At 49.5% G+C, this 14,322-nt stretch overlaps 1 protein-coding gene across 1 annotated transcript; it reads left to right on the forward strand.

Moving 5' to 3' along the window:
- Positions 1-894: 894 nt before the first annotated feature.
- Positions 895-11,334, forward strand: ZAP70 (zeta chain of T cell receptor associated protein kinase 70; the record flags this gene model as incomplete). Its single annotated transcript, XM_082495240.1, is given in 13 exon segments — positions 895-1,008; positions 1,010-1,297; positions 2,669-2,829; positions 3,495-3,633; positions 5,139-5,217; positions 5,962-6,002; positions 7,199-7,247; positions 7,833-8,013; positions 8,714-8,920; positions 9,187-9,379; positions 9,997-10,137; positions 10,670-10,782; positions 11,154-11,334. Coding segments are annotated over 13 exon segments (1,830 nt in total). The 3' UTR covers positions 11,278-11,334.
- Between the last annotated feature and the right edge of the window lie 2,988 nt (positions 11,335-14,322).

Consider the following 14,322-nt stretch of genomic DNA (forward strand, 5'->3'; position numbering starts at 1 on the left):
GGGGCTGTTCTGAGCAGGGGGGTCCTGTAACGCATGTTGCAGCTCGACAGAGACAGTGGGATTAAATTCACTTTGTGGTGATGGCTGGCCACATCTGAGCTCCGGCCTTCTCTGGAACATGTACATGATGTAGAATTAGGAACTGCCAAAAGGGATCAGAGTATCTGCCAAATTCAGAAACCAGCCAGAGTCAGGTATCGTGGGAAAAAATCCATAAATTTTTCAAGAGACAATTAGAGGAAGGTTTGTTCTTCTGTCAACTGATGGTTAATGTCTGCCCAGAAGCACTTGGGTTTATCTCCTTTTGCTGTGTTTGGTGCAATTGTGTATCTAAATGTTTTTTAGACATTTAATATCCACCTCATGTTTTAATCTTATTCCATTTAAGATTTTGACCTTACAGACCCTCGTGGCAAAACTAATTTATTCAGAGAGGCAAAAGAATTTCCTTTTATTGTGAACAGGGCTGGAGAAAAAATGGTAGGAAGTCAAAGCTAAAAACTTTGGGATGGATTTAAGAAGCACATTTTTAATAGTGAACGTAATTAACCATTGGAACAATTCACTGTAGGATTCAGTGCATTCTCTACTGCTTGAAATCTTTAAGTCAAGATCAGATGGATTTTTACATACATTTTCAAGCTGGATTCAGGGTGGGATAAAGGAATCACCGTGGGATTCTCTGGCTGGGGATATGAATGCACCCACTGCTACTCTCCATGCGATGTTTGAAATGACCCTACAGATAGTCAGCTGAGGGCAGAAGACCCTCTAAGCAGACAAGCCTGAATTCCAGAATAAACCATTTTGCAAAATTATGTGTTGCTTCTCTCTTTCAGATTGCGCACCAGCAGCACTTGAGCTGACCCAAGCGGTCCCAGTTAGTGCGCAGAGATGCCAGATGCTGCTGCTCACCTGCCCTTTTACTACGGCAGCATTGCCAGATCAGAAGCGGAGGAGTACCTCAAGCTGGCAGGGATGTCGGATGGCCTGTTCCTGCTGCGGCAAATGCCTGCGCAGTCTCGGGGGGTATGTCCTCTCCATGGTCTGTAACCTGCAGTTTTACCATTACGCAATCGAGCGCCAGATGAACGGTACCTACGCCATTGCGGGGGGCAAAGCGCACTGTGGGCCAGAGGAGCTCTGCGAGTTTTACTCCAAGGATGCCGACGGGCTCTGCTGCACCCTCCGCAAGCCCTGCAACCGGCCCACTGGTGTGGAGCCCCAGCCCGGTGTCTTCGACAGCATGAGGGACAATATGGTGCGCGAATACGTCCGGCAGACGTGGAAACTAGAGGTACTGGCCATTGCCAAAGGTGGCGTGGGACTGTGCAAGGAGCGCTCCCCAGGGGCTTACTGCCGCTTGCTGGCCCTGACCTCTGTCGTTGCTGTCTCCCTCTTACAGCACAGTAAAGCAGGGTCCTTCTCCTCAGAGGCTGCTGACACTAAGAGCAGTCTTAAATCTCTCTCTTTCCCATTTCTTCTTCGTAATTCTTCTTCGTAAGCAGGTCTAAACATCTCCCCAAGCCTTCAGACTCTTCCTCTGAACAGCTCATGTTGCGTCTGCTCTGCAGGGCGTTCGAGCGCTCTGCCCACTTTGCAAGCGTTTCCCCATGTGCCATTTGCTCCTCCGCAGCACACGGGACACTTGCTGCAGTTAGACCATCGCTCTCCACGTGAGGTGCCTGTGCCTCCCTAACACTGTGCTGAAGATGTAATGAAACCAGACTTAAATTCTTGTTCAGGTTTTCCTCGCTCTTTGAAGTCAGTGGAGGTTTTGCCTACGAGACTGAGGTACTGGGTAGTGGATCAGGTCTGTTTGTTATTTAAATTTAAAAATAGCTACAGACAGGTTCCTGCATTTTATTGCAGACTGGAATATATATGATATATGTATAAGGCCAAACTCTGCAAATTGTCACACTGGGAGCCATGTAATTAATTTCCTTCTACCTGCTGTCACCTTGAGAGTGGCTACTCAGACACTTCCAAATCCTCGCAGAAAGATGGCTCAGGCATTCTCTCTATGGAGCCTGTCTACAGAAGATCTCTAAATTTTGCCTACTTTAGACCAGTGGTGGTTCACAGAATGAGGTATCGATAGTGCTCCTCCATGAAGATGATCTGTGGACACTGGTAGATAACACAAAGGACATTGCCACCTACCGGCAAACGAAAAACTACAGTTGTTTATAAAATGTGTGGGACCAGTAAAATTAATTGAGGGTCTCCCACATGATTTCCAGACTGCACTGCTCTTGGAAAGTTGTAGTGTCTGGGGACAGTGAGCAGCCAGGAAGGCAGAGAGACCAGAAAAACGTCCTGCTCTCTCAGGAATGCGAGGCTGAAGGACACCCTGCAAGCCTGATGTCAAGATCATCCCCCATACAACTATGATGAATTCTCTCTTCTCTCACCAGCAAGTCGGTGAACTTCTGCTGGATTCGAAGGATGGGACCAATTTAGATAAGCAAGGAATTCTGCTTTGCAGCAGAACAGAATTCAACCCGCTATTGCTATAGGCATGGGTAAAGCCACACGCACTTCAGTTACGAGGCCTTCCAAGTTTCCTGTGTCATCTGCCCCAAAGGGTGCAAAATAAACTGCGCTGAAGCCATGCGATGATGCAGCAGAGTGGCAGGAGGTCTCATTTCTCACTCTCTTCCAGGGTGACGCACTCGAACAGGCCATCATAAGCCAGGCTCCACAGGTGGAGAAGCTCATTGCCACCACAGCCCACGAGAGGATGCCCTGGTACCATGGCAGCATTGCCCGGGATGAAGCTGAACGGAGGCTCTACTCTGGGGCACAACCTGATGGGAAATTCCTGTGAGTATGCAAATCCCTGGCAGATGCTGCGATCCCTGTACATTTTATCATTTCCCCACCACTACTACCCTGTAGTTATTTGTTTCATGTGACAGTTCCTGAGAGAAGGCTTAGCTGAATATGGTCAGATTGTGGCTACAGATCTTTCAAAGACAGGGTCTGACACCTCAAAACTGTATCGTCCAGACAGTGTCTGGCTTCCATGAAGAGCCAATCTTGAGCTTTATTCGTTTCTCATGTTTAGATATCTCTATGAAGTATGCTTGTTAATTGTTAATCTCATACAAAAGATTGTATGAGATAGAGGGTTCAGTGGCTGAAGACATTTAACACTGACACGTAAACAATGTAGGGCCAATAAAATACAGGAAAAAGCAGTTGCTCCTCATCTTTACTGAGGTGAGACAGCCCTTCATTTAATTATCTCCTGAATGAGTTAGGGAAAGAAACAATTAGCTGGAGATGGTGAAGGAAAAGGGCAAGAGACTGAAGATGAAGGCTGCCTCCTCAGCCTCTGCAGAGGGGTGTCAGGAAGGTGGCGATTCCAACAGTGGGGTGCAGGGACACCCAACCAAGTGCCCATCCAGTGACCCATCACTGCTGCAGCCCTGATAATTTGCATGGCAAGACCTAGAGCTGCTTTTAATAGTTCTCCTTCCTACCAGGCTGAGAGAAAGGAAGGAGAATGGCGCCTACGCCCTCTCCCTCGTCTACGGCAAAACAGTGTATCACTATCGGATAGACCAGGACAAGTCCGGCAAGTACTCCATCCCTGAGGGGACCAAGTTTGACACACTCTGGCAGGTACCGTACTGTGGGATGCTGACCACTGGTGTCCTAAGAAAGCAAAGGCACTTTTCCCTTGTTATAGCTGCTCATGCCTTGAGGAACAGCAAAGGCCATATGGAGCTTTAAAGGCTTTAGGACTATATATGGGTGGTTGTAACCCCTTCCAGAAAACCCTTACATTCCCTGGGTCTGGCTGTCTATCAGCTCACCTCATTGTATTCATTTCTGTGCACTCCTTACAACAGTGTGATGCCTCTCCAAGGAAAAGAAGAGGATTACTGCTTTAATTTCTAGCTTTAAGACAGGATATTTGAGCTGGTTATATTAATTACACTTGCATCCCCTCAGCAAACATCGCACATTCATCCACAGCGCGCACCTCAGGCCCCTTCCTGCGGCAAGCCCCGATGAGGTTGCTCATCCCAGGCTGTCCCTCCCTCCCACGTGTCCCCCCTGCTGCTCCTGGACCAGCAAGACCATTGTGTGCAGATATTGCCATTTTGTTTTCCAAGTGACTGACTTCTGCGCAAAGAGTAGGGGAAGCCAGAAGTCTTGAGCCAGCTGCCAAAATCTTTACATGAGTGGAGATCCAACTGCCAGGAGACACATCCGATCACCCCTGAGAGTCAGGGACTTTGGGAAGTGCGGATGGCTGTAATGCCCCAGCAGTTCCTATGAGGAGGGAGCAGGGCTTTTAGGGAATGCGACACACAGCCCAGAAGTTCTTGGCACTGCTGGGGAGTCGCATGTCCCCTCAGAGCCCGGCTCTGCCCTGTGGCACACACCTCAGACCTGCTCCAGGGGATGGATAGCAGTGCTTCCCTCCCGGGCAGGGCTGTCTGGGGGACAATAACTCTGTTTTGCTGTATTTTGAAATTCCCAGAACTGTTTTCACTCTGAATTTGATTGAGAACAAAGACTTTGGGGCATTTTTATGGAAACAGAACCATGCCAGGCTCCCAATTGCACATGAAATATGAGCCAGACAGGAGGGGAGGAGAAAGCCTCGTCTCCCCTGCGCGTCCGGTGGCCGAGGGCTGGGCTGGTCGTCTCCAGCCAGAGTCAAGTCCCCACTGTGCTTGAACCAGCAGTTGCTGCAGTGAAAAATTTCCTGGGATTCACAGAGCTAACCCTGGGGTTCCTCTGGGAAAGCAAAAGGTTTCTCTCACGCTTTATCAAACACAACACGACCTAAAAACCTTTCTGGCTGGGACAACAAAAATATTACACTGCAAATGCCCTACCCAGCTCTCCTACTGGAGATTTTCCTTTAGTCTTTCTTTGGTCCTTATCTAACTTCCCCCAAGTTCTTCCCAGCTCTGGCAGATATCCAGGTATGCAAACAACTTGTTCTAGGAGTGCATGGATAAGAGAGGAGAGAAAGAAATAGTTGAGTCCCTGTCTGCCATAAATCTGAGAGAAATCATTACCATAAGCCACACAAGTTGCTTGCAAAAAAAAAAAAAAATATATTATTTTCTCCTTGCAATGAACTTTTTTTCCTCCAATTCCTTTCCCAGTTGGTAGAGTACCTAAAACTCAAACCGGACGGGCTGATTTTCTACCTGAGAGAGACCTGTCCCAACCCCAACATGCCAGGTGAGCCAACATCTCTCAGTGCCATCCATCCCTGGCCTCAGTTTACCACCTAGTGGGGGCAGTTTGAGCAGCACCAATGCAAATTTCCTTTACCATGTCCAACCTTGCTCAGACCCTGGTGGTGAGGGAAGGGTGATGTCTCTGCTCCTCTGGCAAACTGGGCAAGTCTCATGACATGTTCTCTGCTGAAAAAGGCCACTCTCCAGGCCTGGCCTAGGGTGGCCCAAGGACAGGAGCAGATGGGGGAATCAGTGCTCCAAAAGGATTAGGGATTTCTGGTGCCAAACAGATGGATTCTGAAAAATGACCTGCTTTTTAGGCAGCAGGAAACAACATGTCCTGCAAGTCTGGTTCCTGGTGGGTCTCTTGAGCTGAACACTCAAAACCATGGGTCACTTTGTCCTTGCCCAAGTATCACAAATGCCACTTCAGACCCTGCCCGTGGGACCCCGCTCTCCTGGGCAGGGGAGTCTCGGGTACAGCTCAGCCAGTCCCTGCTCTGGGACTCATGGAGACTGTAGGGTTCTCCAGTGGTCCTGCACCTCCCCTGAGGGCTGGTCTGGGAATAACGCCCACATCCAGCCACGTTTCCACACGTTTTTTGGCTAAGGCTGTGAAAACCAGCCTTTGGCAGGTGAGGGGGTGGTCAGACCCAGGCATCCACACAGTCCTTTCAAGGATGCTCTGATCCTGCTTGGGGCACAAGTAGACCCTTAATAACACCTTCTTCCTCCTGATTCACAGCATCTGCAGCACCGGTTCCACCAACCCACCCCTCTGTAAGCGTAAGTTCTGGGGAGGGTCTGTTTTATTGGTACCTCAGTGGTTTAATGTTATTGCACTTCAAGCTTGCTGATCAAACTGTGTTCTTCTCTAAAAGGCAATAATTCAAATGGGATATATTAAGCCCAGCTGCAATGTTGTCCCCTTTCCAGTTTGGATGGGGACAAGGAATAGTTGGGCACGGCTACTATTAATGCTGAAAATGGTTTCCATTCATACTGTGCTCCTTGCAACATGTGGGTCTGTCCTCGGGGAGCCCTCTCCCCCCTGTCCTCCTTGCCAGGCAGGAGCGAGGAAGATGTGGTCGGATTCTGGGAATGCTCAGCCTTGCTGCTGGCCGCTGGCCACTAGCCACGGCTTTGTGCTCCCTCTGTGTCCCTGGCCTCGGGATACGTCTGTGCTCAGTCACCACTCCGAGTGCTGAGCAGTGTTGAAACCAGCTGGTTTGGGGTATACGAGCAGCCCATCGCCCAGTGGAGGCTAAATAAAGGCCTGAGCATTCACCCATCTCAGAAAGCTGTCACAATCTGTGGTGGGCTCCCATATCACGGTGACTCTGCTGCGAGCAGCGCTGGCGTTCAAAGCAGTGCTGGACAAACATGTACTGAACCGCTTTGTGACTGTCTGCTTTTGGGACAGTGGCTGTATACAGTGTTCGTGTATGGTCACGAGGTCCTCTCTTCGGGCAGGCAGGTGTGCTGGCTGCAAACTGAGCTGCCTCCTGGCTTCCCTTCACTCCCTGTCTCAAAACAAGCTGCAGAGACCTGTCTGGGATGACCCCTGCTGCTGCAAGAGACTTGTCACTTTGGGATGGGGAAAGTGGAGGGGGCAGAGAGCAAAATGCAGCCCTGCGCGTGTACCCCTCACTGCTCGGGTAAACCTACAGCCCACAGCACCTCACCCTGCACAGGCTGGGTTACGGGAGCGCGATACTGCATTCAAGCTCCATGGCAGTGAATCCCCCCGGGGTCTGATCCCTGCTCTACAGATGCAGTGGGGGTACCTGCCAGCCGGGACTGGAAGGGAAAAGTTGGCTCATACCATTCCAGTCTCTTGTGCCCACCTCAGGGCCTTTTAGTGGGAGCCACCAGCTGGGGCTCGGTGGGCTGCAGAGGCTCGCCATCCCTCTCCTCTCCCATCTCAGACTAAAGCAGTTTCCCCTGGTGCATTATCCACTTTATCCCTGTTTCTTTTCCAGAGAAACCTTGGGCCTCTCAATGCAGATGGATACACACCAGAACCTGTAGGTGAGCATCTTTGAAAGCCCTCTCCTCCTAAGAGGAGGATACCTGGGGATGTCCTAACAGGACAGGACCTGGGGATGCCACAGAAACCATGGGGGTCACCTGTCACATCTGTATCCCCTCAAAGAGCTGTGCTACAAAACCCCTTTTTTACAAAGGCAGCCAGGAGCATCCCACTCGTTTCAGGGCCCTGAGACAAGAATATTGCAAAACTATTTGCCCACACCTGGCACCTAGTAAATCAAGCCCTGTCCTATTCCCCATCTTCCATCCTGCCTACTAAGTCTCAGTACATTCAGTTATATTTCAGTGGGGTGAAGTCATGCACGTGCCCAGGTCCTGCGGGGTCTGATATGTGGAGTGGGAATGCTCAAACACCTCTCCTCATCTTGGCTCCTTCAGCAGCTGTAACAAGGAGAGGCCATGGGTAGTGAAAGGAAGGGAGATGCCCAGGAGGGAGGCTCGAATGCTGCAGATTGAAGGAGAATTTGCTAAAAGTCTAGAGAAGACCTTCCCAACTGGTGAGGGAGAAAGGGATGGGGAAGGATGTGTTGTTTACAGCTATAAAACCCCGTATCTCTCGGGAAGGTGCAGGGAAGTCACGCCTGCTACCCATGGACACCAGTGTCTACGAGAGCCCATACAGTGACCCTGAAGAACTGAAGGATAAGAAGCTTTTCCTGAAGAGGGACCACCTGATGATTGATGAAATGGAACTGGGGGCAGGAAACTTCGGCTGCGTCAAGAAAGGAGTCTACAAAATGAGAAAGTGAGTGCTGCCCTGAAGGATGCTGAGGAAGCAGGAGGAGGCTGCTCCAGGCTGAGCGCAGAGGAGTCCCCAGCTATCCTGTTTCTAGCTAGATGGACCCTAAAGTGATAATGGGGTAGAGGTATAAGAGATGCTCTGGAAGGTCAGTGATGACTTTCCATAGACTTTCAGTGACAGCCTCATTGCCCTAAGAGTGTAATCTGCACTGCATACTCCCAAGCATAAAACTGCCACTTGTGAAGGCATTTGCTGGGCTCAGTGGAGCAAGTCCATCCTTCTGAGGTCACCTTGGTCCGTAAGAGGGCAAATGGATGAGACTGAAGAGATGTGTGATCCTTGGCTCTGTTGCTGGTTGTCTGTGAGTCCACAAAGATGGCCTTTGGCCACTTCGTGCCTGAGTTTCCCCCTTAAAAAATGGCAATGATGTTGTTGGTCTCTGTGTGAGGTGATGCGCCTCCAGATCTACAGATGGCACATACTGGCCTACACTTAGAAGGGTAAGGTGATCCTTTCCTCTTTGGGCTTTTAGCCCGCCTGGGATACCAGTATTGTGCAGGGCTCCACCAAAACAGGCTACTGAGATTGCTGTTTAGAGATCAAACAGTATCATGTGAGAAGTGGTTTGCATTCCTGGCTGTGATCCGTAAGTCCAGCTGCTGTTTAATTCATCCCATGTGTGTTCCTCTTGCACCCTGTGCAGGAAGCAGATTGATGTGGCCATAAAGGTATTGAAGAGCAACAATGAGAAAACAGTGAAGGATGAAATGATGAAGGAAGCCCAGATCATGCATCAGCTGGACAACCCTTACATTGTCCGCATGATTGGGGTCTGTGAGGCAGAGTCCCTCATGCTTGTGATGGAGATGGCTTCTGGAGGGCCACTCAACAAGTTCCTGGCTTCCAAGAAGTGAGTACTGAATAAAATGTGGCTGGCTGATTTTCTGCACTTTTCATAAAACTCTCTACTGCCAGGGAAGCCTGGCTTTGTACATGGAGAGAAGCTGATAACAGCAGAAAGAGACGTATTTTCATGTAATGTAATAAGGTCTGATGCTTCTGGAGCAGAGATGTCCACGTTTATTCTCCCTTGCAGCTAGAAAAGTTGGAGGGGACTATGGTATACAGAGTAATGGCAAGTCCTTTATTGCTGCATTGTCCTTTCATCTTCCCCAGAGACGAGATTACAGTCAGCAATATTGTGGAGCTGATGCACCAAGTATCTATGGGGATGAAGTACTTGGAGGAAAAAAACTTTGTCCACAGGGACCTGGCAGCTAGAAATGTCCTGCTGGTCAACCAGCATTACGCCAAGATCAGCGACTTTGGACTCTCCAAGGCTCTTGGCGCTGATGACAGCTACTACAAGGTAAGTGTATAAGCACAGCGAAGGATCCAGGTAGCTAGCAGGAGCCCTCCTAACTGAGGGGCAAGGACCCCCAAAGGCAGGGGGCTTGGACTCTTCCCAGGAGCCCTGCTGCATCACCACATCGCACTCTGGCTGGTCTCACTGATGTGACATTAAAAGGGGCTTTGCAAAGCTCCGCATGGCAAGGAGGATATTCAGATGGGTGCAGAGGCAGCGAGGAGGATGTAGTGCAGTGGGATGACAGGAGAGTGGAGATAGGAGAGGAGACAGAGCAGAGAGCAGGGAAGAGAAAGTGATGAGGACAGAGCTAGGGCCGATCTTCCCAGCAGTGTGTGCCAGTGGATGACCGCACTGAGCCCTGGGGCTGGGGTGCAGGAGGTGGGTAGCACCGTGGGACAGCATCCTGCACCCAGGGATGGCTGAGCAGGGCCAGTGCGACAGCAGGGACTGGGCTGGGGGTTAGGGCTCAGGGCCTGGAGCTCCCAGCCCAGGGCAAGGGGATTTTTCCAGCAGCATGGGATTGCATATGACACAAACATTTAGCAAAGCAGAATTCCAGTTCAGCTCAGAGCAGTCTGTGTCTCAGGGTGGAAATTTTCTTCTTTGCTTTGCTACAGGCCAGGACGGCAGGAAAGTGGCCCTTGAAATGGTATGCCCCAGAGTGCATCCTCTATCACAAGTTCTCCAGCAAGAGTGATGTATGGAGCTACGGTGTGACCATGTGGGAGGCCTTCAGCTATGGGCAGAAACCATACAAGGTGAGGCAGAACTGGGTCCATCAGGGATGGATGCCACAGTCCAGTCTCCCGCTCTATAACAGGCTGACACACACTGAAACTACAATTTCTATTTCCCTGAGTGGGTGCTCTTCCCACTGTTGAATGGAGGGGAAAGGAGACGGGCTCACTTCCACTTCACGAAAGGCACAAATTAGATTGTTTCGATCCTGCAGCTTTGTGTTCATTTAAGGGAGAAGAAACAGAAAACAAGACAAATTAATCTGGGTTTGAATCAAAGCAGATCTTCTCTTTGATCCTTCTGCTCACTTGCAGAGTTGAAAAATGAGTTGCTGAGCCACTGCTCAGCTCAGGCTTGGGATGAGGGCTGCAGGCTGGGCTCCACAACGCGAGACACCACCACTTGGGTGCTGGGGTTGAAAACAGTGACAGTATGGGGTGTGTGGTGCATGGATCCAAAGCATTCCCCCAGGCCAAGCTCTAATCTGTCTCTTCTAATCCTGTTGCCAGCTCCAAAAATATTAAAGCTTTTTCCCACTTGATCCTATCCTAGAAAATGAAAGGCCCAGAGGTCATCAGCTTCATAGAGCAAGGGAAGCGCATGGACTGCCCCACAGGCTGCCCGGCAGAGATGTACACCCTCATGCAGCAATGCTGGACCTACAGGTAAGGTTTTCACTAGCTCAACTCTCTGCTGGGCATCAAGTCCCTCAGAACAGCACATACTGTCTGGATGGTGGCAACACAAAGCAAATGGTGTCTCCTGCCTTGGTATCATTCCCCAGTCCATGATGAATGGCTGCACCTATTTCTTTATTATCATACCCCTCCATTTGCCTGTACCCACCCTGGAAGAACTCAGAGCCTCTGTGCCTTTGCTCCTCTCCATCCCAGAAAAGATTCAGCTGCCCTCCCAAGCCCTGGCACAGACAGGCTGCTGTTCTTCCCCACGTTCTTCTGAGCTTGGTGTCTTATCATCGCATCACTCCACTTTTGTCCTTTCTGTTGACGCCATTTGTTCCTTTCTGCCCTTGCAGATGGGAAGAGCGTCCAGGATTTTTTTCTGTGGAAAACATAATCCGCTCCTACTACTACAGTATTGCTACCAAGACAGAAAATGGGCCACAGACAGAGGATAAGTCAAAAGCAACTCTTCCCTGAGTTTCCCTCTCTGCTCCTGAACGCACACCCTTCCTGCACGGGACCTGGAAAGACTCTGTGAATTTTTGCTTTAATCTCTTAAACACCGGTTTTGTTTCTCAAGTAGTTCTGGCACTAAGAACCTGGGAGATGATGCTGTCACAACAGACAAGGGCACTCAGCTGTGCGTCGTGCCTCCAAACAGCCAGCCATGATTTACACCTCCAGCCTGACCAAGCACAGGACAGTACAGACAGTATTACAGTTCCTTCTTAACCACTTCCACAACTATCCCGGGACCTCAGAGCTTAACGCGTACCAGGCTCACTAAGGATGAACTGTGTTGGCTCCAGCAGACCCAAATTTTTCCAGATCCCTTAAAAACCAATTCTTTCACAGGAAACCAAAACGTACACGTTTCTGGTGAGGTTTGTGTGGGATGTGACACAGGACAGGGAGCCATTGATTCCCCTTCCCCTTGGCTTAGGGCAAGAAGCAGCTGGTGTGCTGCTCGCCCCCAGCGGAGACGGGGAGGAGCGGGGGGACAGAGTTGCACGGTGCTACTGCTTTGTCCTCCACACAGCCTGCCTGCCGCAGCGCTCACACCCCAGGGCACTGCCATGTGCCTGTTCAGCACAGAGCATGTGGTACACCCCCCCTGCACTGCCACAGCCCTCCAAGCTGGTTATGGTTCCTGAAACGACTAACCTCCCAGGACACATTGCTCACCTCCTGGATCCCATCTGGCCCCTCTGCGCTACTGAAATAAGCATCTTGCTTTTCAAGCCTGAAAACTGGTCACCCTGTAAATAAAATATTCTGTATTTTTTAACATATCTATGGCTCAGACTATTGAACTATCATAAATATTTGCAACTGCTTCAAGCTGACAAGAAAATAATTGTAATTGCCCTCCACTAGGCCGGGGTTTCCTTCCTTGATGCTCTCCACAACCCTGCAGAGTCACCAACCTGGTCACCCTTGGGCTGTTTTCACTGCAGAGCTGAGGCTTTCTGGCAGCTTTTTTGCAGCTAATGGCATATACAGCCACTCAGCTGAGCCCACTGTGGAAACCACCTATTAAGGCTGGTACTGGTCTATGTCTGCCCCCAGATGCAGTGGATTACCCACGTTGGGGGGACTGTGGTCTGCACTGGTGCAGAGAGCAGAGTGGCTGTGAAGGCTGGGGAAGCGGGTGAAGCAGAAGATCAGAGCCCTGAGATACAGTGAATAGAAAAGCTTATCTCTTACCATCTTCTGGTATCCTGAAAGCAGTCTGAGCCACACTGTAGCTCACACAGAGTACCTTGTCGCGGAGGTAAAATAAACAGCTACAGCCCATGCAGGGGCACAGCCCTTACCTAAAACCTTAATGGGAGGTGGATTTGATATGAAAAAAATGGTTCCTGGGGAGCATTCAGCTATGAGGCCTAAATTACCCTCTCGGTACAGCCTGTTTAAACACTCAGAGAACCCAGGTCTGATGAAAAACAAGAGTGTTCTCTCCTTGCTTAGACTACAGATGCTGGTGACACCATTTATGCGCCAAAGCATTTTCTCTCTCAATCCCATTAGCTTGTCTTCTATGCTTGAGAACTATGGACATATTATCCCTACCAGTAGAGTGAAAAACAGAGATATCAGAGGAGAAAGTGGCTTGTTTCTGTATTTTCAGTGAGTTAGTGACAGTAAAAAAAGTTACCTCCTGTGTCATGTTTTCCTCCCAGAGAAGGCAGATATTTTGCTGGAAAAGAGAAGGTCCAATGTGGTTTATGCTTGAAAACCACTGCCAAAACATTTCATTTAGACTTTTCTTTCAAAACAAATCCATTTTTTGGTTTGAAATTATTTCTCATATTAAATTTTCTGCTAACTGGTTGCCGTTTTTTTTGTTGTTTGTTTGTTTGTTTTTCAAATGAGGAAGGAAAGTACCAGAGAAGTCATATTCCCAGAGGACCTTCTGGTTTAGTTGGAGACAATTTCAAGAGAGTGTGTGTGTACACACACTGACAGACAGAATGGAAATCCCTCAAGATCATGCTGCAAGATTAAGGGGCAGGGGCTTCTCCTCTGGAAAGCCATCTAGGCTGTGGATGTTGCTCTGGCTGATCCAAGAGCATCACAAAATCAGGATTTGCTGTGGGGAAAAAGGGAGTGAGACAAGCAGGACCTGAAGTCACAGGACTCTCTGACTCATGCATCTTTGTGACTCCTGCTTTTGGCTTGCAGGAGGTCTGACAGTCACCCCGAGGGGAATTTCCTTTGACTTCAGGCACTGCCTCCCTCCTGGGCATCCCCAGTCTGCAACCACAGAAGGGGCTCAGCCCCCTCAGTAAGACACATCTCTGGGTCCCACAGTGCAATGGCCCCGCAGACAGGGACAGCTGCTCTTCTTCCCCATCCACAGCACAGACATATTCAGCTCTGTCCTCTCTCCTTGCTCGCTGCTGGCAGGTCCAAATATTGAAACCCTTTGCTGGGCCTTTCAGTCCTTTCGCTGAGTGGCCCCAGAGGCACTGAGTGCTCAAGCAAGAGCTGTGTCACTGATAAGATAAAAGCATAGACCGCAGTTAGCACAGACTCAGAGCTTAGCGCTCTATGGCTGCTTCTGCTCTCCCATAAACTTCCTCAAATCCCCCCTTTTCTTGCTGACCTCTCCTTACCTCCTTCTCCCCACTCGCCCCACTTCCCTCTGTTTTCCCTGAATCTTTATAGCTCTTCTGATTCTTGCACTCTCCATCTTGCAAGGGAAAAGATGAACTTCATCTTCTAACTAGCACCCACAGTGATAACATGAGACAAGATAAAAGTATTGGTAATCATGTCTCATCAACACTATGTAACATTCCATCATATCACCAATGCAAATCTATCTCATTCCAACCTATCTTATCACCAATAAGCCTATCTTATCACCCATACGTGCCTATTTATCAATTGCACTGCCATATCACAAGCACATACTGACCTATCTATCTCTTTCAGCTATCTAGGCACTTTCATTTTGTTCAGCAGCACAGAAGCTACGTGACTAAGACCACTCTGTGCTCACTGACCTTTGTATTA

The sequence above is a fragment of the Vanellus vanellus genome (assembly GCF_965231255.1).
Source record: "Vanellus vanellus genome assembly, chromosome: 25".
Classification (NCBI taxonomy): domain Eukaryota; kingdom Metazoa; phylum Chordata; class Aves; order Charadriiformes; family Charadriidae; genus Vanellus; species Vanellus vanellus.